The sequence below is a fragment of the Vombatus ursinus genome, unplaced genomic scaffold (assembly GCF_900497805.2).
Source record: "Vombatus ursinus unplaced genomic scaffold, bare-nosed wombat genome assembly UNPS02014773.1, whole genome shotgun sequence".
Taxonomy (NCBI): domain Eukaryota; kingdom Metazoa; phylum Chordata; class Mammalia; order Diprotodontia; family Vombatidae; genus Vombatus; species Vombatus ursinus.
In genome coordinates this window covers 15,861,278-15,886,681 of record NW_020954551.1, presented here as the reverse complement: position 1 = coordinate 15,886,681, position 25,404 = coordinate 15,861,278, and the positions used below count along the sequence as shown (strand labels likewise).

At 41.2% G+C, this 25,404-nt stretch overlaps 1 protein-coding gene across 1 annotated transcript in view; it reads left to right on the top strand.

The window, feature by feature from the left end:
- The first annotated feature begins 2,338 nt into the window (after window positions 1-2,338).
- FRMD4B (FERM domain containing 4B) overlaps window positions 2,339-25,404 on the top strand; it is a 209,913-nt gene continuing 186,847 nt past the window's right edge. Inside the window, exon 1 of the mRNA XM_027863670.1 lies at window positions 2,339-2,570. Coding sequence (XP_027719471.1) covers window positions 2,409-2,570 — 162 coding nt within the window. The 5' untranslated portion in view covers window positions 2,339-2,408. The remainder of the gene's footprint in view (window positions 2,571-25,404) is intronic.

Below are 25,404 nucleotides of genomic sequence, written 5' to 3'. Positions count from 1 at the left end.
ACCTGTTTCATTTGCATTAGACTCAGGCACAGAGAGATGCCAGAAAAGGTGTTTCTGCCTTGTCCCCTGTGGAGGGGGTGGCATCATGTGACAGAGATAATTGACCTGCTGCTGTAGGTTCTTGCTGGTATTCCCCAAGCTGCCTGACATTTCCGAGAACACCATCAGCCTGTACTGTTGAAAACACATACATACCCCATCACCAAGAACTTTCTGAGCACATTTCAACCCCAGTAGCTTTCCATTCATGTGGTATAAGTTTTTGTTCCCAAACCATGCCTTCTTTTCTTTTTGATGTAGCAAGAACTAAAATATTTGGATTTTCAATTCAATTCAACAAACATTTGTTAAGAACTTGCTATGTATGTGCAAAGTCCTGGGCTATGAGCTAGGCGTATAGTCAAAAAATGATAACCAGCTCTTGCTTTTCAAGGACTTCCATTCTGCTGGAGTTTGGGCCTTCATCAGGGCTTATAATTTGGAAAAGATTATTAGAGTAGCAAAGTCTTTTCTAAAATCACTCAATGAGCATTTATTAAGCACCTACCATGTGCTACTGGGGATAAAAAGAAAAATGAAATACTCCCTATCTTCTAGGAGGTCATCAAGAGACCATACATGTATAAATATATGCAAAAATACATGCACATTTTTGGGGGGGGTAGAGCAGAAGGCAACTGTAGCTGGATAAATTAAGAAAGTCCTCACATAGAAGGTGGCTCCTGAGCTGAGATTTAAAAGAAACTAAGAATTTTAAGAGGCAAGAGGTGAGAAAGGAGTGCATTTCAGGTGAGGGGGAGAACTGTCATTGCAGACACCAAGATGGGAAATGGAATGTCAGGTGGGAAGAACAGCAGGAAGGATTTTTCTAAGATGATTTACAAATGAGGAAATTGGGGCTTAGAGGCATGAAATGACATATCCGAGAACACCCATCTGGTTTTTGACAGAGCTGGGATTAATTCTCATTTCAGGGTTCTTTCCCCTCCTCCATACTACTTACTGATAGAATGTAGGCTTCTTGAGAGTGGGGTCCATTTTACTTTCGTTTGTCTATCGCCAGCACCTATTACAATGTGAGACACATAGTGACTGCTCAAGTAATGCTTGTTAATTGAATACTATGAAAGAAACATTGTATTCTTGTGTGGCAACCATTGTAGGGATGAAGGCAGAACCCTGAATTTTTGAAAGGAGAGGATGGACTGGTGGCATGTGGAAATATGTGATACTTTTTCCAAGGCTTTAGGTAATCTCAAGTGCCGAGTCAGTACCTATAAAAAATCCCCAAAGATTAATTTTTCCATGACTTTAGAAACCATCCTCCTGTAGTCTTTCAGTAGCAGTCAGCCTAAAGGTGTAGATATGTGCAGCCGATGCTTAAGCCTGGGAAAGGGGAGGATTATAACCTAAAATTACCCGCCTGGTGGAGCAAGCCAAGGATCCTCTTGTGGGCTATTATTTCAGCGAGCGTATTAACTGTGGTCTGTTTGTGAAGGCTGAGCTCCAATGATGTTCATTGTTTTTCCCTCGTATGGAGAGGACTGCCTTAGAAGGATGGTGTGTAAGGGGAGCCTTTAGGAAGCTGTAGCAGCCTGGCATGGAGTTATCTCTTGGCATCATCAACAGACCATGGGAAGCAAAGGGTTTGAAGCATGTTACCCAAACCCTGTGTGACTTGGTTCACGTTCGTTTCAAAATATGTCTGAGAAAACATTCAGGTACTTTTCACCAACAGTGGCTCCTAAGTGAAAGATACACGTATACGTGTGTATTTTCTCCCCATGTGGGGTTCCCAAATTGCGTTCAGCAGAAGCTTAAGCATCAAGACGAGGGGGCATGACTTAATGACCGATCAGGCCCCTTCATCTCTCAATCTATGATGCTGGATCCTACGTCGGACAAGGCAGAATGTTGAAGCAATGTTTTCTCTCTGCCGGCTGATGAGACCCGAGCTGTTTGTGTGAGCCTGTGTGGTGCCTGACTGCCTAGCTATGATCTGCTGGGGAATAGTTTTTATAGTGCTTTTCCTGTGGCACGCTCTTCCTACAGAGTCAGTCCTCCGAACAGGAGGTGTGTGTGGGGGGGGGGGGGGGGTTAAAATTTAATTACAAGACACCGTGCCTGGCCCGGTGGAGCTTAACAGAGATTTATATAAGCCACTCACAGGACAACGCTGCTGCTGTGTGAGCTTCTGGTCGGGCTCGGCTACTGCAGCCGGGGGACTGGACTGTTCCCAACATTAGGGCATGCAGGAAGCACACTGAAAGAAAGAGGAGTTTGTTGAGGTTTGGACCCTGGCTTCCAGCAACACCCTGCTGCCCTCCCCAGATAAAACCTAGCTGGTCTAACAGCAGGCAGTCCTGGGAGTGGGCACCAGACGGACAAGAGACAGAGGGGAAGAGGGGATGGCTTCAGTGTTCATGTGTGGTGTGGAAGACCTGCTCTTCAGTGGCAGCCGTTTCGTGTGGAACCTGACGGTGTCCACGCTGAGGAGATGGTACACAGAGAGACTCAGAGCTTGCCACCAGGTACTGAGGACATGGTGCGGGCTAAGGGACATATACCAGGTAAAGTGCTCCACCTTTCCCTTTCTCTTTGGTAGCATCTTGTTTGTTATGCTTTTAACCTGTGGGATTCTCCCCTTCCTCCCAACCACCCCAGCGCCTCCCTCCACCTCATCTATCCAAGGGGGTGGGGGCTAGTTGGCTATTAAGTTAAATCACCCAGAAACTATCTGGGACCTGGTAAACACCCTTTCCTCTCCCTCCAAGATAGCCCCTGGACTACTCAGAGGGGAAACTTATGAGTTCCCAGGATTTCTAGGCATCTGCTTAAAGGATGGGGCCGCTCAAGGTGTCTGCTCAAGAGACAGACATGGGGCTGCAGCTCTGATAGGCAGGTTATTTCATTGCTCAGAAAACTGCCCCCAGCCAGACCTTTTGGGTGGGTAAAAATCGTTAAATCGGACCGTTTCTTCTGGGTTCAGTTCAAAGGAAACCGTTTCCCTGCTGTGGCAGGGGTGGGTTTTGCACCAGTTTAAGTCTGATGAGGTTTTGCCGGATTGGCATCCTGCTTTCCTTTCTTTTTTTTTTTCCATCAGGCAGCCCAAACACGCAATGCCGAGCCAGGAAAAGCTGAGGCTGGATTGGATTTTGAGTCTGGCTTTTGAAAAGCAGAACCACAAATTCTGAAAATCCAACGGCAGAATGACAGACTGGGGGTGGGGGAGGGAGAAGGGAGGAAGGGGTTCTCCACAGAGTGCCAGAACGCTCATGCTTGGGAATAATTCCTGACACACAATATCTTTATTTTCCCCACTAGGTCCAATCTTGCAGGCAAAAAATGCAGCAACTTTGCTCAAGTGTGGCATTATCAGCCATGCTTGCAATAGCTTCTGCTCACTTTTTTTTTTCCAAGAGAGAGTGATGAATTTTCCAAGTCTGGTACTTTGATCTTTTAGGTAGGAATGAATCCACCCTGACGTTATACTTCCTAATCAAGGATATTGAAGTGAATGATTGGTTTTGTTAATGGTAAAGTAGGATAGCTTGCTATAGACCATTATATTACCCATCTACATTCTCTACAATTAATAGCTGCCATTTGTATGTAAAATATTTTGTATTTTTCTCATCACCAGCAAGCCAGTTCTATAAAGTCTCTATAAAGCCGATGCCTCCCGTCCATCCATGAGTCAAGAAGTCATCTTTTCATACTATACAGTATAAATTAGGAAAGTAGTATCTGTGGTCTTTAACACTTGAAAGGGACTATTGGGGAAAGTCTAGTTCAGGTAGACATCATGCCTTGAAGTGTTTTGCCCAAAACTTAGCTGGTGATTTCTTTACTCAATGTGTACCTTGGATTTTAGAGTACATTCTGTGATGATCTTGAGTATCTCAGAGTCTCTGGCTCCATTCCCCATTCAGGTTCAGTTCAGTTGACACATCCTATATCAGACCTTACCTGATTCTCCAACCCTGAAACGTTAGAATTTGTTCCCATCCTGGGTCCCTATGCCTCTTCCCTTTGCGGCCCTTCCGCCAACCCCAATTCATTAGTATATTTGTTGTATTTACTTATCTATCAGCATTTTTTGCTGAACCAGGTAGAGTATAAGCTTCTGGAGGGCAAGAACTGTTTTCATTTTTGTTTTTGTATACTTAATGTTTAGCACAGTGCCTGACTTAATACATGCTTGTTGAATTAAATTGAATTGTCTGTTAAACTTCAGCTATATAGCCAGAAGGAGACCAACAGGTGATATTTTTAGAGTAATTTCAAATGGGTCTCATCTGTTTGTAGGCTGTTGTATGTGCTGGGTAATTGATCTGGCTTTCTGAATTTATGAGTACTCGTGGGAATTCACAGCTTTACTAGGTTTATGTTGTAAAAGACCCTCAAAAAGTTTTCTTTTTTTCTTTCTTTCTTTCTTTCTTTCTTTCTTTCTTTCTTTCTTTCTTTTTCTTTCTTTCTTTCTTTCTTTCCTCCCTCCCTCCCTCTCTCTTTTCTTTCTTCCTTCTTTCCTCTTTCTTCCTTTCTTTCTTCCTTCTTTTCTTTCTTTCTCTCTTTCTTCCTTCCATCCTTCTTCCTTCTTTTCTTTCTTTCTCTCTTCTTTTTTTAAATGTTTGACAAATTTGAATTGGGAAAATGAAAATCCTTTGCATGTGTGGCCAAGGGAGGACATTTGAGCTCTCAGCTCACAAATTAAGGTGATTCATGGCTTCTTACAGATCTTGCTATTAACCAGTTCAAAAGAGAAGCTTCTGGAATAAGGAATGGGGGAAGCTCTATGCGGGACTTAGCATCATCACACAGGACAGAAAATTAAGGGACCCAGTGGCCCAAAGCGTGACTCAGTTTTTTTTTCTTTTGCTGCAAAAATGGGCTCTAACCAAGGCAATCTGTCTTTATAAGGTGCTAAGAAATAATGAGGTTCAATGGAATGAGAATTGAATCTTACATCACAGGGGTTTCTGTTTCATCGATGACATTTACTAGCTGTGTGACCTTAAGCTGTGATCCTCACAGCAATCCTGGGAAGTAGGTGCTATTATTATCCCCATTTTACAGTTAAAGAAACTGAGGCAAACAGAGGTTAGGTGACTTGTCCAAGGTCACACTGGTAGTAAGAGTCAGAGGCAGGTCTAGACTCCCAATGTTCTTTCCACTGCACCACTATTCCAGCTCTTATAAGTAGTATAATTTAATATTTAAAGATATAATGAGAAAGGTTATATGGTCTTACCAACCAAAGTAAGAGATATCAGTAACTATTCCTTATAGTCCAGGGGTGCAGAACCTGCAGCCTTAAGGCCACATGTGGCCCTCTAGGTCCTCAAGTGCTGCCTTTTGATTGAATCCAAACTTCACAGAACAAATCCTCTTAATAAAAGGATTTGTTCTGTGCAACTTGGACTCAGTCAAAAGGACCTAGAAGGCCCATGTAGCCTCAAGGCCGCAGGTTCTCCACCCCTGCCTTCTACCAAAGAATAAAAAAGGACAAGAATTGTTTTTTAAAGTTTATAAAAAGCAATGAATATATCAACAAAGTCTAACAGTCTTCCACTTCTGCCCCCCATCCACCCTAAAAAGGAAGGGAGAATACATTTCCATCTTTTTTTTTTTGGTGGACAGGAAAGAGGTAAGCTTGGTCTTTATAATTTCATAGCATTCAGCTCTGATTGGTTTGCTGTTGTTCTTTCCATTTTTACTGTTTCCATTGCAGTTGCAATCAATCACTGTGTATGTGACTTTCTTGGTTATGGTTAATTTCACTTTGCATCAGTTCATTTAAGTCTTCCTATGTTTCTCTTTATTCATCATTTCTTACAATGAGGTAAGATTCCATTCCAAGCCTGTACCACAACTTGTTTAGTCACTCCCCAATTAGTGGGCTTCTACTTAGTTTCCAATTATTTGCTATTACAAAAAGTGATGCTATAAATATTTTAATATATATGTATATGTATGTATGTGTATAGATAATAAATTGATAAATAGAAAGATAGATAGATATGGCCTTTTTTTTTTGTCTTCTTCTTTGGAATAGATGCCTAACAGTGGGATCTCTGGATCTAAGAGTATACATATTTTAGTCACTTTCTTTGCATAATTCCAAATTGATTTCCAGAATTATTGGACCAAATTTCAGTTCCACTAACAATGCATTAGTGTACCTGCTTTTTCACAATCCCTCCCACATTGGCAATTCCTATCTTTTGTCTGTTTTGCTAATTTCCAACTTTTTTTAATCATTGATTTGATTTTCCTTTCTTTCAATTGTCAAGCATTTTGTCTTCTATCTCCTAGTTCTCTCCTACTGGAAAAAGAAAAAGAAAACCCTTGAATTAGTACCAAAAAAAAAAAAGTCTTATGTTAGCCATGTGTAAGATGTCCTACACATTTCCAAAAAAAATGAGAATGCAGTACTTTTTAAGATAGGGACGTGGGCAAGGAGCAAGATATGAAAAGAAGTATCTAATATTTTATTTTTATGTGTTCTTTCTTGCTATTAAACCTGTACTTATTCATCTTCCATTTCATTAATTAATGCTAGCAAATAAAATTAATGTTGCTTAACTAGTGTAGTATACAATAATAGTTCTATGAAAAATTGTAATTTCTATATCATAAAAAAGGGAGGGAATGCTAAATTCTGCATGACTTCATGGAGGCACACTCGAGAATTATATATTAATATGTCAGTCATTCCAGTGATAAAAAGGAGTAGCTTGTTAGGCCTACAGTCAGAATAGGCTTTGCTTGTAAGGGAATCTAAAACTCAATTGCTTTAGGGGGAAAATAGGCAGGGGGATATCCATTACACAGCAGTAAAGGGAAGCCTTTGGAGTACAGTGTTTATTCATTCATGCTCTTTTTTAAGAAACAAGATTGACTATTCACATAGTAGCCTTTGCCAGCAATGACTTCCTGGTGGGAAAAAAATGGCAGAAGAAATGGTGTTCTATAGTATTGAACATTTCCCATACTTTGATGTACATTAAGTACAAATGGCTTACTTAGCTCACCAACAGCTGGGAACAATTTAGGGACACTAGTCAGGCAGCTATTTATTTCTAGAATAAACATGACTAAAGAAAAAAATCAGTTGTAAACTGCTATCATTTAACTAGAAATAAAATATTAGGATTATCAGTAAAGGCTTACTCTTGGTGGAGTCCAAGGGTAAACCTAGTATGTTTACCTTCAAGGGCAGCTATAATTAAACTAGTAAATTTGTAAAAGCCTGATTCATCATCCATAGATCTGTTCTAATTATACTGTGCCTGAGCAGGACAGATCATCCTAACTACTCCTATAGGATTAAAGTCATTCTTAAAGATAACAAGCATTGCTAGAGAAAGATGGGATGAAAAAAGCTTGTTGACGGAAATGCTGTGTTGAGCAAAATGTTGGATAACATAAGTGAATTTTAAGTCCTTTCCCTGGGATTTGGAATAAAGGCTGCATTCTTTACAATTCCAGGGAACTTGGGAGGCAGGAGGTGCCACTGGCACTGTGTTTGAGGTAGTTCAGTAATTCAAATCACCATCTACTATGAGCTGAGTGGAGAGGCAACAGGGCTTGGCAGCCAGAGTGCAGGTGCTGGAATCAAGATTTAGGTTCGTGTCCCACCTGTGACAGAGGCTAACACAGTGTCTCTAAACCAATGGATCCCATTTAGTGGTTCATTAGCCCATTGGTGGTTCAAAATCACGTCCAAGGGGGGCAGCTAGGTGGTGCAGTGATAGCGCTCTGGCCTTGGAGTCAGGAAGACCCAAGTTCAAATCCAGCCTCAGACACTTAACACTTACTAGCTGTGTGACCCTGGGCAAGTTACTTAACCCCAATTACCTCACCAAGAAGCAAAACAAAACAAAATGATGTCCAAGGCATTCACACTAAAAAGACTTTAATGGTGCCTTAAACAGTAGCAATAGTAAAGAATATTGAGAATAGTATATTAAATTACCCTAAGGTAATGTATTGTTGTTATTGTTGAAAGATTTGAAGAACAAAAAACATTGGGAACCACTACTCTGGGAGGTGAAATGGCGGGTAGAGCACTGGGCCTGGAGTGAGGAAGACCTGAGTTCAAATCTAGCCTCTGACTGACAAGCTGGGCAAGTCCTTTAACTTCTGTCTGCCTCAGTTTCCTCAGCTGTATAATGGGGATAAGAATAGCACCTACTTCCCAGAGTTATTGTAAAGACCAGATGAGGTGACATTTATAAAAGTGCCTGGTACATAGTAAACACTACAGAAATGATAGCTATTCTTATGACTATTATTGTTCTAGGCTATAAATTGAGGATTAGGAACTGATCTGCATGGTTAAAGGGAGTCTTCTTACTTGGGTCCAACCTACTACAGATTTTAAAAGTGGCAAGAAATAGTCCCTCCCCTCAAGGGATTTGCATTTTACTGAGACAGGAAGACGGATGCATAACCTAGTGGGATGAATTGTACAGAGTTTAAACCTAGAATAAATTAGTTAATACCTGGGACACCCCTCCCCCCAGAGTTGACGCATGGATCAAAATGAAATGATATATGTAGAGGCTTCTTGACCCATAGCGTTACAGGAATATCAGTGATTATGATCACCATTCTTAGCATTATTATTGTAGACTTCATTAGCACATCAGAGAAGACATGGCTGTTGTTGAGTCCACTAACCAGAAGATGTCACACCTTAGGAGGCAGGATATTGCCACCTGGGCATCTAGAGAAGCTGAAGGAAAGAGATTATTAGACCCAATGTAGGTCAGGCGGCACATGTGTGGCAGAGACAGACCTCAGGAGATTCAGGCTCAGATGACTTGCCTAAGAGCTCATGGCTACCTATTGACCTCCTGAACAAAAGCATGGGGGAAGGAATGAATGAACGAGCATTTAGTAAGCATTTACTAGCCAAGTATTATCCTAGGATTAGAAATAAAAAAGCAAGCAAGGCTCTGCTCTCAGTCTAGTGCTGGGGCTCCTAATCTGACTGCCGTGAACTTGTCTGTTTGATTTGAACATTCTGATTACTATATTTCCATACAGTTGGTTTCCTTTATAATTCTATGTATTTTATTTTATTCTTTTTAAAATATTATTCTGAGAATGATCCACCATTTCTGTCAAAAGGATTCAGGACAGAATAAAAGGTTAAGAACCCCTGTAATAGAGGCCCATAACACATATAGATGGGTAGTCAAGTCAACAAGCATTTATTAAGCATTTACTATGTGCTAAGTGCTAGAGGAGCTCACATTCACATTTGAGGTTCCCCTACCTACTAGCCCCTTCCCTCTGAAGTTATCTTCCATTCGTACTGTATATATCTCATTTACGTACAGCTTTTGTGCATGTTGTCTCCTCCGTTAGAATGTAAGCTCTTTGAGGGTAGGCATTGTATCCCCTTTCTTTGTATCCCCAGCACTTAACACAGGGCCTGGCACATAGTAGGGACTTGACAAATCCTTGTTGATTGACATTTCAATGGTGAAAAACAACATATAAATAGCTAGGTACATTCAAGACACATGCAGAGCAGATGGCAAGTAATCTCAAAGGGGAAGGCACTAATAAGTGGGAGGACCAGGAGAGGTTTCCTGTAGAAGGTAGGATTTGAGCTGAATCTTGAAGGAAGCCAAGGAGACCAAGAAGTAGAGGTATGTAGGGAATGGAGACTGCCAGTGCAAAAGCTCAGCGATGAGAAATTGAGAACTATATTCAAGGAACAGTGAGTAGATCAGTATATCTGGATTGCACAGTATAAGGAAGACTGAAAAGGTAGGAAAGGAAAATCCCAGAGGTGTTTATATTTCATCCTAGAGGTAATAAAGAGTTACTGTGGTTTGTTGAGGAGGTGACACAGTCAGACCAATGCTTTGAGAAAATCACTTTGGCAGCTGAGTGGAGGAAAGATTGGGGTGTGGAGAGGTGTGAGGCAGGGAGATTGGCTAGAAGGCTATCGAAGTCATCCAGGTGAGAGGCACTGAAAGCCTGCACCAAGGTGGTGTCTGGCTGAGTGGAGAAAGGAGAAACGTATATGAGAGACTTCATGAATGCTGAAATGACAAGGTTTGACATCTGAATGGATTTGGGTAGTGAGTGAAAACGATCGCTGTGGATTAGTCAGACCACAAGGGGTTTGGAGCAGCGTGGTGAGTTTTCAAGGTGTCCCCTACATGACGCAATGAATTAAATCTAGAATGCCTCTTAGCTTGCCTTTGTAAACTCTCACAAATCACCCTTCTGATAAAGCATTCTAGAATTTTGTTGAGAATTAAAGCCATATTCATTAACCTAGAGTGGGAAGAATCTACATGCTTTTTTTTTTGGAAAACTGGAACTAAATTTGCTGGTCTCCAGTCCTTGTGCTATTTTTTTTCCCATTATCCACTATTTTTCAAAGTCCCTACCCTCAAGTAGCTTATAGTCTAGTAGGGGAGATGACAAATACAAAAATAGCAAGGTAGGCTATGATAAATATTATATGAAATATATGAAGTACTGTGGGAGTTTAGTCAAGGAAGCAAGAACATGGAAAGACTGCATTGAGAAAGTGGCAGCTGAACTAAATCTTGAAGCATGGATGGATAGGCTGTCGCTATACATGACACAGAGTGAGGGCATTCCTGGTGAAGTAACAGCAAGAATAAAGGTGCAGAGGTAGTAAAACACAGATGATGTTTAAAGAATAGTTTGTCATCCCAAATGACTGGAGGACAGAATACAAACAATAACGTTAACGGAAGAAACAGCTTGAAATATTACTCATGATCACATAAATACCAAGTTGAGGAATGTGGGCATGATTCCTTAGGCATTGTGGGGCCACTGGTGGTTTTGGGGAGGATGGATGTGACACATTCAGAGCTGTGCTTTAGGAAGAACATATCATTAAAGAAATGGTTAGTGAACATCTGGAAAAGGCAGCGGCAACAACAGAGGCAACAGAACCTTCAGGTTACGCCACGCTACCCTTATTGCGCTTTTTCAAATGGTTACAGAGCTGATAGACCTGGATGATTTTACCTAGAGTTCAGCAAAGTCTTCCTGACTCCATGTTTCTCCCTATATCCATTATGGAAGGTGCAGATGCAGAGAAATTTTGAGTTGGAGAAGAAGGAAAAATGAGTCAATTTAAAACAGATAGCCTCAATCTTCTCAATAAATAAGATGGAATAATTTAGAGAAAAACATGGCATGGTGAATCAAGCACTGGACCTGAAGTCAGGGGGGATCTGAGTTTAAATCCTGCCTCTCAGGTAACTGTTAGCTGTATGACCACAGACAAATCACTCAAACTGTCTTGGCCTCAGTTCCTCCATCTGTAAAGTAAGAATAATTCACTGATCTTGCAAGGTTATTGCTAAGGCAACTAAAAGACTATATGTAAACTGGTATACAGATGTCAGCTGTAACTATGATAATTTATTAGAGGACATGGAGCAGGGACTTTTAGACAGGGAAAAGGTTTAAAGCAGTTGCAATTGACATGCCAATAAAAAAAGTCAATGAGAGATGAATTAAAAGCTTCAAAATCAGCGCTGGGTGCCTAGTTGCAGTTAAAGAAAGGGACTTGAAAGTACTTGAGATCAGAATGATTTTTATGGGGACAGTTAGGTGGCACAGTGAATAGAGCACTGGCCCTGAAGTTAGGAGGACCTGAGTTCAAATCTGGCCTCAGACCAAACACTTGACACTTACTAGCTGTGTTACCTTGGGCAAGTCACTTAATCCCAATTGCCTTAAAAAAAAAAAGCAATGATTTTTTTCCTAGTAATTCTCATTAGCATGGGGACAGAGCAGGTGGATACTGGGGACAGTGCCAGGATGAGGCACTCATGCATTTGAGTTCCCTTCTGAAAAATGTTGCCACTTACATGTTACTGCCCAGCAGACACTTAGATCCAGCCTTTGCTGGCACTAGCTGGCACATAATAGTGAGCTCTTTAAGGTTTAAAAAAGCAATATATGAATGTTATCTCATTTGATCCTCAAAATCCCAGGAAGCAGGTGCTATTATTCTCCCCATTTTACAGGTGAGGAAACTGAGGTAAAGCTATGTTAAGTCATCTTCCAACAGTCAGTCAATAAACATTTATTAAGCATTTGCTATGTTCCAGGCACTGTGCTAAGTGCTAGAAAGGCAAAAGACGGTCTCTGCCATCAAGAAGTTCACAATCTAACGGGGGAAGATAATACACAAAAAGAAATTAAAAGGGGATGGGGGTACCTGGTGAGGGCACATGATGAAGTCCTGAATCCAAGTGAAAATGATGAGATGTCTGCCTGGGTCCTCTCCTTAAACAGAGGGTCTGGAGGACCTCTGAGATGTCTGCCCTCCCATCCTCTCCAATGACAGAGAAGGAGGGGCCAAAGGGGTGGAGGGCACTGAGAAGGTGGGAGTCTCAGAGCTGATTTGCTCTTGCAGGAAGATCAGTATCTGGAGATAATAGTCCAGTCCTTGTGAGCAGCCAGCTGGGAAGTTATGCACAGCTAGGAAGTGTCTGAGACTGGATTTGAACTCTGGTGCTCCTGACTCTAGTCCAGTGCTCTGACCACTGCACCACTTCACTGACTATAATGCATGTAACTTGACTTCTATTTACTATGAAGATCAAATTTATCAGACATTAAAAGCACATGCAATTACATTAATAAAGTGTTTTTAGTGGCACATTGCCTTGCATATCGTACCCTAGCAGGGGTATATTATAGTCAGCTCTAACCAGATAGCAAAAGCTGATTGTTAAATGCTCATCATGAGCCTGGAAAATCGGCAAATGCTGCAAACCAGGGCTCGCTTTATTGTTTTATTGATTATCTAGACTTAAGAAAGTGATGGAGAAAATATTAATAATACAGATTAAATTGAAAAGTGTTTCTACCTACTTCCCCACCCCCCACCTACAAGCCAGTTGTTAAAACATTCACCAGCACTTCCCTCCAGGGAGCTACCTACTTTGCCTATCCCCAGCCTTGGCTCTGAATGGCAGTAATCCAAGGTTCAATGCATTATTATGGCAAGAATGATTAAAGACAGAAAAGATGAGATGTGATGAGCACCACCCTAGCAAAGGCTATTCCAAATGCCAGAAAGATGCTCCCTGCTCCCTTCCCACAGCTTCCTCAAAGCTCAGCACAAGAGCCACCTCCTACATGCAGCCTTTCCTGATTGCCCCCAGCATCGAGAGCCTCCCCTTCCACATTTACTCATGTTTTTTTATCCACTTGTATTTGCATGTGTTGTTCTCTCCCAGAAGAATGCAAGCTCCTTAAGGTTAACTGTCCTACATTTGTCCTTGTAACCCTAACATTGTCCCTGCCAAATAGTAGGCATTTTATAAATGCTTGTTGATTGATTGATCGATCTTCAAAATGTCTGAGCAGGCTGAAGACGGTGGCAAGTGAAATCAGAATAACGATGAGGAATTGAGAAACTTTATAAAAAAGCTGATTTGAGCTTGATGTCAGAAAAGGCTTCTCGTCAATGAGATCCAACCCCAAAGTAGAATAGGCTGCCTCAAAAGCCTGTGAGCGCCCCCTCACTGGGGGCTTCAAGCAGAAGCTGGGTGGAGGAGCACTGGTCAGGCATGTACTAGTGAAGACTATTTGCGGTTTGGATTGGACAAAGTGCCTTCCGAGTCACTTCCAACTCTGGGATTCTGCAATTTAATAGAGAAGATTTGGAGAGAGAATAGATCACAGTGAGGATGGAAAGCAGGTTCAGTAAGAATAAGCAAGTCAGAGAGGTGGAAGGCCAAGAAATTGTGGTCAGAATGGGAGATTTCAGAGTTTAATGTGCCCTTAGCAGATAGATGCAAGGCAACATTAGTCCCAGACTTTCTGTTCTCTTCGCAGTGGTTGTAAAAGGCTAAATTCCCTTTATAACTCAACCTTCCTAAGAGCCACTTTGAGCATTTCTACAAACAATTAACATTTAACTGCTACATGCCACCTGCCCCCATCCCATTAGGCACACATATAACACTGCTGTATTATATTTGCTGGATGACCAGAACAAGCTATATATTATGTGAAGAGCTTAGGAGGAGTGAGGGTCATAGAATAAATCACAGAATCACATGAAAATAGAGCCAGGAGGGACATAAAGAAATCATCTGCGATTGACTTTCTGCCATTCTTGCCACGTTCATATATTTAGCTCTGGGGAGCTGCCACACAGAGCCTGGACTAGATGGAGGCAAATTAGGTAACTCTCCAGAAGGCTACATACAAGGAGAGGTGCCAATTTAATGTGATTACACACTTTTAAATGTTTTTAAATAATTTTGATTGGTATCTTTTGTTTTCACATGGCTTAAATTTCCCTTTATTTCCCTGGCCCTTCCTTCCCCACTGCCTGTACCTCAGTGAGCGACCAAAACATTCTACCATCCTATATAGTTTGACAAATTAGCATCCTAGAATGATGAGAAGAAGGTTGGATTTGCAGCTGGAAGAGCTGAGTTCAAGTCCTGGCTCTGCCATGTACTAGCTGGGTGATCTTAGGTGAGCACCTTAATCTCTCCATTTTCTCATCTTTAAAATGAAGGTATTACAAAGCATACTATCCGCCTCCAGAGAAAGAACTGGTATTATCTGAATACAGACTGAAGTATACTATTTTTTACTTTCTACCTTTCTTTCCTTCCTTCTTTCTTTCCTTTCTTTTTCTTTCATTCTTTCCTTCTCTGTGTGTCTTCCTTCCTTCCTTTCTTTTTTCTTTCTTTCTTGTTGTTCAAGTCTTTTTGCACAAAATGACTAATATGGATATGTTATATATGTTTGCACATGTACAACCTCTATCAGATTGCTTACCATCTCAGGGTAGGGGAAGGAGGGAGAGAGAATTTGGAGTTCAAAACTAAAAGAAAATTTTTAATTGTTTTAACATGTAATTGGGGGGGAATAAAATATTATTTAAAAATAAAATAAAATGAAGGGGTTAGATTTGATGACCTTTAAAGCCCCTTCTAGCTTATCCCCCATCACTTAGCACAGTACTTAGTGCTTAATAAATGTGTTTCCATTATATTCCCACAAGGAGTGTTAGTAGCTAGAGTCCTGGATTTGGAGTTAGAAAGACCTGAGTTCCAATTTTATCTCAGATACTTACTAGCTGAAATGTTTGACCCTTGGCAAATGCTTGTTGAACCTGTCAGTTTCAGGTTTCTAATCTGTAAAATAGGCAGCTGATTTATAGGATTGTTACGAGGATCAATTGTGATATGTAAAACATTTTGCGAACCTTAAAGCACTATGTAAATGTTAGCTATTATTATTATTAAGTATTAAGATGGTTTTTGTAGGAGGTACTAGGTACTAGCCAGCGGAAGGGTTCAGAAACATCTTCCTGCAGAAGACATAAAGTCGATGGACTTATAATTCAGTCTTGGACGGCAATATCTAAATGACTAGTTTTATACAGATCCATGCACAGCTGGTCGAAGGTAATCTCAGAGGAATGGGCACTGGCAGCTGGGAGGACCAGGAAAGGCCTCCTGTAGAAGGGGGGGTCTTGATCAGAAGCTCAAAGGAAGCCAAGGAGGCCAAGAGGCCAAGTTAAGGAGGGAGAGCCTTGCAGGCAGATGGAGCACCATGTGTGAGGTTAAGGAACTGGTTTGACTGGACTATGGAATACACGAAGGGAAGGAATATATACTAATCCAGAAAGTTAGGTCTGGGCCAGTTTGTGAAGAATTTTAAATTCCAGATGGAGGAGCTTATGTTTGATCCTGGAGGAAATGAAGACTGCTAGAGTTAATGAAGTAGGGAGATGGCATTTTAGGAAATTACTCTGGTAGCCATGTGGAGGATGGGGTGGAGTGGAGAGACACTGGGGAGAGGGAGGCCAGAGGGGGTCATTGAAAGAAGCCAGGCTAGCCGTGATGGGAGCCTGGACCAAGCTGTCTGAATATCATCCTTTGAAGGAAGCTGCCAGTGAGGATTTGAGGCAGTATTGTGTTCATGGGGCGACCTTTGTGGCCTCTATGAGTCTCTGAATCTAACCAACTAACACATCACTTGCTTAGGAAGTAGGGAAACTACTAATGACCATATAGTTGGAAATGATATAGTTATTTTCTTTGCAGCCAATGGCAAGCTTTGGGGTATCCAAATAAGATGCTAAGTTATCTTATTTAATGAGCTCCCAGGTCCCTCAGACCTTGCCCCCTTCCAGCATTATCTGATTAACCAGCTGCCTGCAGACCAAGCTTTTTAAAGCCTGCTGCAGGCAGGGGCCCCAGGAACGTGGGACACTTAGGTTGTCATTAGAAACACACCAAGTAAAGCGTTTGTTCTTCTGACGTGATAAGTCTCTGCTTATCCTTGCTATGCCATCTTTATTTTTTTTTCCCAGTGGGGCTCCAGCATGATTCAGCACCTTGCTCATCTTCCTCTCTGTTGATTCCTAATGTTGTCATTATTTATGACGCCCCAGTTGGTACTGTGGAAAAGTTTAAGTCGTTCACTGTGGTGGAAAGGACAGTAAATGAGAAGTCTGGTGAGCTAGCTTTGCCACTGATTTTTTTTACATGACCTTGTGTAAGTCACAACTTCTCTGTGCCTCAGTTTCCTGATCTGTAAAATGAAGGAGTTGTCTGAGGTCCCTTCAAGTTCTAGATCTAGGCTTGTGGGACCTAGATTTGCCACTAACTTCTTTTTTTAATTTTTATTTATTTATCTTTATTTTTAGGCAATAGGAGTTAAGTGACTTGCTCAGGGTCACACAGCTAGTAAATGTCAAGTGTTTGGTCTGAGGCTGGATTTGAACTCAGGTCCTCCTGACTTCAGGGATGGTGCTGTATCCACTGTGCCACCTAGCTGCCCCTGCCACTAACTTCTTATGTGACGTTGAACAAGTCACTTCATCTTTTGGGGCCCTCTTCATAAGATCATGGAATTAAAGTTAGAGGGGCCCCCAAAAAGGTTCTACACCTATTTATTCATTAAACATTCTTAATAAAAGTGTGGGGAGTACTGTGTTAGATATGGGATCAGCAGGGCGAGGGAGTATAGACTTTAGATAAGAAATAGTCTCTGCCATTATGAGATCAAAGAATTGGAGAGGGCTTTGTGATCTTGTGATCTTGTGATCTAACTCCCTAATTTTACAAATGGAAACTGAGGCCCTTCAAGGTGAAATAACACGGTAAAGGCAGTCAGATAACAGAATTGTGATTCAAAGCCCTATTCCACCTCCCACTCCAAATCTGGCCTTTTGATATCACCCCTCTGCTTTATGGAGGTTACAGCCTAGTAGGGGTTGCAACACAATCTGAGGTCACTAGACTTCAAAATAATACATGTTTAATATATTGAGTGTAGAACAAAAAAGTGTTATGGATCAACTGAGGGTTCTAGGGAAAAGGGGCATTGGACTTAAGTTTTCCATTCAATTCATTAAGCCCTTGTAAGTATCTCTCACATGCCAGGCACCCTGCTAGGTCCTGAGAATGCAAAGTCAAAAACGAAGCAGTCCACCCCCTCAAAAATCCTACATTCTGCCAGGGGAGAGGGGGAGCCAAAATTTACAAAGGTAAGTAAAAATAAATATGAGGTCAAGAGAGTGGCCGGCATAGCTACTGAGATAATCAGAAGTCTCTTGTGGGAGGTGGCACCTGGGCTAAGCTTTATTTTTAAAGGCTCGACAGGAATTCAGAAGAGAGATGGGGGGAGACCCCTGTTCTCTTCTCAACTCACACATCCTTCTGCATCCTTGATCTTTTCAACCAACGTTCTCCCCACCCCCTTGATTCTGCAGAAACCTGCCAGTTATTCTCTAGAAACCACACTGGTGGTCAATCTCTCCCCTCAAGGCCATTCTTTATCCCAATCCCTCTTACCCACAAGGACAAGAGGGAGATCGGTTGGTTCCTTGCTCTCTACCACTGGTCCTGACCATACTTCTACCACCAGCCCTCAATAAACTAATAACCTTTCCTCTTTGGAAGGACACCCAGACCATTTATTCTGCCCATCTTTGTTGCCAACAACTGCGAACCTCTAGGAAAATGTCTTAGTGGTCTCCATTATTCAACTACATGCTTCGCTGTGTTACATTTAAACCCATGTGAATCCTTTCTGTTGGTTGTTTATATTTAATAGATAATTATAGGGAGAGGACTTGTGATTTCATAAGCAGAAAGAACTCCTCAATGAGAACACTCCCTCTGCCAATGCAGATCCACCTTTCCCCTGGAACCTGCTCTTTGAGAGTCACCTTGAACTCATATGATAAATGACTTTCTCCAGGGTCAGTGGCAGAATTTGAACTCCTGGCCCCAGGGCCAGCTCTTTATCAACTACAGTACTGTGCCTACCAACACTTGATTTCTCTGATTACTTTGATTTTGATTTGAGACCTATGATTTCATTAGTATAGGGAACTAAATGCATTAGCATATGGAAAGAGCTTTGCAAACCTTAAAGCACTACATAAATGGTATCGCCATCATCATCATCGTCATTGTTATTGTTACTAAATGAGGCACCTACAGTGTTATGGTCTTGGAGGAGTGTAGTATGGTGAGTAAAGGGCTGGTCTTTGAGAAGATCTGTGACACATACAGACTGTGTCACCCTGGGTAAGTCATTTAACCTCTTAGCCTCAGGAAACTCTATAATTGATTATAAATAGAATAATAAAAGTAGGACAGCTAGGTGGTACAGTGGATAGGGCACTGGGCCTGGAGTCAAGAAAGCCTGAGCTCAATTTTGACCTCAGACATTGACTAGCCATGTGACTCTGGGCAAATCACTTAACCTCAGTTTTCTCACATGTAAAGTCAGGATATTGATAGCACCTATCTCCCAGGCTTGTTATGAGGATCAAATGAGATAATATTCGTAAAGCACTTAGCACAGTGCCTGGCACATAGTAGGTGCTATAGAAATGATAGTTATGGGGCAGCTAGGTGGTACAGTGGATAGAACACCAGTCCTGGAGTCAGGAGGACCTGAGTTCAAATCTGGCCTCAGACACATAACACTCACTAGCTGTGTGACCCTGGGCAAGTCACCTAACTGCCCTCACTGAAAGAAAAAAAAGAAAGAAAGAAAGAAAGAAATGATAGTTGTTATTTGCTATGTTTCTCACCGATACCATTGTTGATAATGATGATAATAGTAATAAAGATTATTATAAATAATATACATCCATAATTATTTAATTATTAATTAATATTTGATGATATTATTACTAATAATTATAGAATTTATGCATTATCTCATTTGATCCTCAGAACACCTCTGTGACTACACACGTCATCATTCCCATTTTACAGATGAGGAAACTAAAGCTGAGCGAGAGGAAGGCCTTGCTCTCAGAGTGGCAGGATTTTTAGGACTATAGCTAAGAAACCCCATCCGATTCCCTGAAAGCTGCTTCCCTCAAGTCACTTGCAGAAGGTGTTCCTGGAAGATAGATTGCCTTGCCCCTAAAATCTCTGCATCTGTCTGTCTGGAAGAGGAGGAAGTCAACAATTTTTGCTTAACTCCTTGCTTTGGACAGTCAAGCAATCACGATTTCCTGCCCTAGGTCCTATGGCAGAGCTCTGAAAGGTGGGGTGTTTTTCCCCAAATAACTCTGACAGAAAGTTGAAAACCTTTAACCCATTGGTTTCTTTCTCATTCTCTCTTGCCTGAGTATTCCATTTCATTTTGAAAGTCACTGCCTGCTGCATAGTAACAGAAAGCGTAAATCTCCATTTTTCCATCCTGTTCCTACAGACATTTGTATTAGATTTTTCTCTAATTTGCCCATTTTCCTGAGTTCTGCAGCTGGCTTTATGCTGTTTAAAATTCTATAACATCAGACCCTTTTATTAGTAGGACCCATTAAATTGCAAAGCTGTTGATTGCCGTGCCTGTAATAATTGGGTTATAATTGTAGACTCTCGAAATTGGAAAGGAACTCAGAGGTCATTTGGTCTAACCAGTACCTGGACCAGAATCCTCTTTGCCACATGCCCAACAGGTGGGCATCCAGCCTTTGACTGAAGCACTCCAGGAAGGAGGGGGAACTTGCTGCCTACTGAGACCATCAATCCTGCTTCCAGGCAGTTCCAGTTATTAGGAACGATCATAGAAGCCTCAGATTTTGGAGATGGGCCCCAAGGGTCAGAGCTAGAGTAAACAAGCAGTCAGTAAGTATTTATCAAGTGCCTTCTGTGTGCTGGGCATTGAGCAAAGGGCTGGTGGTAAAAACTTAAAGAATGAAATAATACCCACTCACAAGGAAGTTACATTCTTACTATAAAAAAGAAATACTCACAATGAATGTGAAGAGAATAAATAGACATTTATACAAAGTAAACACAAGGTAGTTTGAGAGGGAAGGCAATAGTTGTTGAGGGCATCAGGAAAGATTTCGAGTAGTCAGTGGTCCTTGAAGAAAGACAGGGATTCTGTAGATCAGAAGTAAGGAGGGAGTGCATTCCAGGCATGGGGAGCAGCCATGACACAGAGATGGGAGATAGAGAGTTGTATGTAAGAAACACAGAGTAGATCAGTTTGTCTGAATCACAGAGCCCAGGAAAGTAATGTCCATTGAGACTGGAAAGATAGGTAGGGGTCATGTTATGAAGAGCCTTAAAAACTAAACAAAATGAATTTCTATTCCAATTTTAGAAGTGATAGAGAGTCATTAGAGTCCATTGAGTAGTGACACATGGTCAGATCTGCCCTTAGTGAAAATCTCTTCAGAAGCAAAAAAGTTGTCCCATCCTTAATGGAAATTGAGTACTTTGTGGGAAAGAATACAGCACCCACCATCCCAGTTTGTGAGGGTCCAAGGAGATAATGCATGTAAAGTGCTTTGTAAACTTTCAAGTGCTATGTAAATGCCAGCTATCATCATCATTATTATTATTATCATTAATTGAGCATTCTGAGGCTCCAATGAGATATGTTTAAAGCATTTTGCAAACCTTAAGTTTCTGTATAAATGTTGTAATTAATATTAGTGAATATTTTCTAAAGAAAGTTTGCTTTATTTTTTTTCCTGGAGAAGATGTAATTGTTTTTAATGAACCCATTCAAACAGATGTGGAAAACTTTAATGTTAAGAGGTTGAAAATGTTTATTCAGCTTACAAATAAATCCTACTGAGGTTCCAGAATTCAATTTAGAGGCTGTTTCTCTCCTTAGGATTTTTATACATTAAACTTTCCATCCCTCTCTGCCAGCTCTATTTCCAGTTGAGCTCAGAAAGCAGTTTTGGACTTTTTTTCGCCCTTTGAGTTTGTTGAAATGAAACAAGTTTTTCGGCCTGGATTTTTTCCTTTTATGAACTTCATAACCAGACAGTGAACTTCAAGTCCATTTCTTTTGAGGTGTGTCTGTGCCAAGTTCAAAACACTGCTTTCCATTCACCAACCAGCACCGTGAGGTGGGGGTGGGGGTGGGGGTGGGGGTGGGAGGAGGGTGGTTTTTTTTTTTAAAGTCTCACACGTTCTATTTAATGACAAATAGAGCTAAAAATGGATCACATCCATGCTTCCTGGGTGTGTTTAATCAGCTCATAACTGTATTATTTTATTTTATTTTCAGACATTTTTATCTTTTCTCCAAAGGTAATTTAGTTGTTATTTCTCAGTCCCAAATGGGTCTATTTTAAAAATAAATATCAATCAGTCTAGTAGTAGCTTCCTTTTGTATGTTATCATCCCCCATTAAATTGTAAACTCTTTGGGGGCAGAGACTATTGCTGTTGTTTAATGAATTCCCAGTTCATGGCACATAGTAGGCCCTTTATAAATGTTTGTTGATTGATTGGTTTATAAAGATGCCCTGAGGCACAAACTTCATGTAGCCTATCTCTGCTGCTTGAACATATTAAAGAATAGGTTTCAGGTACCATAACAGCAATGAAGTAAATCATCCTAGGAGGCAGCTAGATGGCTCAGTGGATAGAGTGCTAGGCCTGGAATCAGGAAGATCTGAATTAAAATCTGGACTCAGATACTTTACTAGCTGAGTGACCCTGGGCAAGTCACTTAACCTCTGGCACACCACTCCATTATCCTTGCCAAGGAAACCCCACAGACAGTATGGTCACAGAGTCACAGAGAGTAGGTCACAACAAAAAAGACTAAACCACAACAACAAATCGTCCTAGACAAGGAAATACCTAGGACGTATCTAAGGCATGAACAGGCTACCATTTGCAGCAGTGCAAAAGTTACTCCACTGGGAGTACACCAGGCTGCAGAAATCATAGATCCTTCCTAGAGTTGAGGCAAACAGGGCGAAGTGAGTTGCCTAGGGTCACACAGCTAGTAAGTGTCTGAGGCCAGATTTAGACCCAGAAAGATGAATCTTCCTGACTCCAGGCCTGGTACTTTATACCTTGTGCCCCCTAACTGCCCAATGAGAATGTTAATGTGCATCACCTCCTTAGGAATATATTGAAGGATGATCTCTGCAAAGCAGCCAGGCAGCTAATTTAAAATTCAGTTCCATTCAATCAGTGTTGCCCTCAGACGCATGGAGGTTAATTCTCTTGTCTAAGGTCTCACAGTTAACACATGTTTGAGGCAGGATTCAAATTCAGATCTCTCAACTCCTGACACTCTGATGCACTGCCCATGAAATTTCAATCTAGCAACCTCCAAAGCGTCCTCCAGTTTTCTACTTATGTGATGCACATTAGCCAGACTACAGGGCAGGCTTTGGTTTCTTAGAGAAATATTTGGCATATTAGAGTGACTTGGAAATTCCTTTTACAGCTCAAAATACTTTGGTGCTGTGGGATGTCTCTGGTAAAACCTAAGCATCTAAAATGTAAAGTTTCTTTGTTTAAAAAAAAAATGGATACCTTTTGTTTTTAAATCACCTTCATTTTCTCATTTTTTCCCTCCCTTCCACCCGCCCTGTGAGCCATCTTTTATAATAGGGAAAACAAGAGGGGAAAAAAGCAATTTAGCAAAACTAATCAACCTATCAAGCAAGTCCCACAGCATATACATTATTCCACAACTGTAGTTCCCTCACTTCAGCAAAGATAAGAGCAAAATGGTCAGAGGAGATGTAAATTTCCATCAGGTAAAGTTAATAGCATCTCCCATTTAAAGATCTTAGGGTTCTAGGGCGTCTAAGAATGACTATTTCTTGACAATGTGTGTCTTTTGAATACATTCCCTTCACTCTTAGAAACTAGTTTTAGAATTTGAAGTCTCTCTCTTCTCCAAGAGCTTTTGTGTTTATTTATTTTAGACAAATACTAGGTCATGGCATGTGTGTGTGTGTGTGTGTGTGTGTGTGTGTGTGTGTGTGTCTGTCCACATGGTAGAGAGAATTTTTTTTTTATTATTTGCCTCAGATGCTTAAGGCTTTGGAGCCTGTTTGAACCTCTAAATCTATTTTTTATTCACTTAGAAGTAGAGAAGGTAAAGACTTGGATTGGAGCAACAAAACAGAGGGGGATCTAAAAAGCCAGGAGACAAGAGGCGAACACTGAGTACTTAGAAAACAGATAAGAAAAGAAAGATGAAATAGGAAGTCACCTGATAGGTTTCTCTCTGCTCCAGCTTTACTTAGGCCCATCTCCGTCCCATCCAAACCACTAGCCTGCCTGACTCCTGACCAAAGGATGTTATACTTATGTCTGCAGTCTCGAAAAGCTATCATGGTGTGGCAGTTAGATGGCACAGTGGATAGAGCACCGGCCCTGAAGTCAGGAGGACCTGAGTTCAAATCCAGCCTCAGACCAAACACTTGACACTTACTAGCTGTGTGACCCTGGGCAAATCACTTTATCCCAACTGCCTTAAAAAAAAAAAAAAAAAAAAAGCTATCATGCATAAAATATTTCAGTCCTCCCATAATTACTTCTGTCTATGATAGAATCACAGAATTTGAAAGTTAGAAGGTTTCTTAGCGGTCTCCTACTCCAACCCATTCATGAAAGGAATCCCCTAGTAGAACACATCCAACAAGGAAAGGGGTGAGGGGGAGGGCGCCCTACGCCGACCCATTTATGGAGGCAAAAAATCAGATTTTGATTTTTAATCGTTTGTAGTAATTGGTATGATTTGTTCACTTTCATCCAGATGTCTCTCTCAGCTGACAGGAAGCAGAGCCTCCCCTGGTTTGCTTTTAGCAACAACTCCATCCCATGAGCCAACAGGAGGGAAGCTCTGATGTCCTCCTGAGAACCAGAAAGGCCTCAGCATCATGGGAGGTCAGAGCTGGAGGGACCCTTAGAGGTCTTTCATTCCAGCCTCCTCATTTTACAGATATGTAAAAGTAAAATTCTCTAACCTTAAATGTTCTACTTAAATGCCACGTCATGTGGGCAAGTCACTTAATCTCCAAAGACCTCAGTTTCCTCACCTGTATAAAATGAGAGGGTTGACTGAACCCTCTCTGGCCTCTGAGGTCCCTTCCAGCTCTGGTTCTCGAGGTAGTAGAAGAGAACCTAGGGACAGGGAGAGGAGATTAAAATAAGGAACTTATTAGAGAAAGAGAAAAGAAGAATGAAGGTCCTGAGGTGGTGGAATATGTACCTGAGGACTGACTAAGGTGGATGGCAGGCACTCAGGAGAGCTGGGCTTTGGCTAGAAGGTTACACAGTAAGATGTTGAGGAGAGAGTACTGGGGGTGGAGTCAGAAAAACCTGGGTTTGAATTCCACCTTTGGTTACCTAACCCCAGTTTCCTCATCTATAAAATGGGAATATCATGCCTGTTGCATTTATCTAACCAGTAAGACTCAAATGAGATAAAAGATGGAAAATGGTTTGCAAGCCTTAAAGTGCTGTGTAACCTGGGGCTGCTGGATCCAGTTTCAACTGACTCCTAAGAAATTTTTTTAATTAATTTATTTATTTTTAGTTTTCAACATTCACTTCCATAATATTTTGCATTCCAAATTTTCTCCCCATCTCCCCCCTTCCCCTACCCCAAGATGGCATGCAATCTGATATAGGCTCTACATATACATTCGTATTGAATCTATTTTTCACATTAGTCATATTGTAAAGAAAAATTAGAACCAATGGGAGAAACCACGAGTAAGAAGAAACAAACAAAAAAAAGAAAAAAGAGAGCAAATAATATGCTTTGATTTGCATTAGACCCCACAGTTCTTTTTGTGGATGTGCACATCATTTTCCATCACTAGTCCTTTGGGGGCTCCTAAGAACTAATTGTTAGGTGCAGCTAGGTGGTGCAGTGGATAGAGCACTGGCCCTAGATTCAGGAGGACCTGAATTCATATTCGGCCTCAGACACACAACACTTACTAGCTGTGTGACCCTGAGCAAGTCACTTAACCCCATTGCCTAGCAAAAAAAAAAAAACAGAATTAATTGTTAAATTTTCAGTGTGCACATTGACATCTTAGAAATAGGCAAATGCTACAAATCAGGGTTTGATTTATTGTTTGTTGATT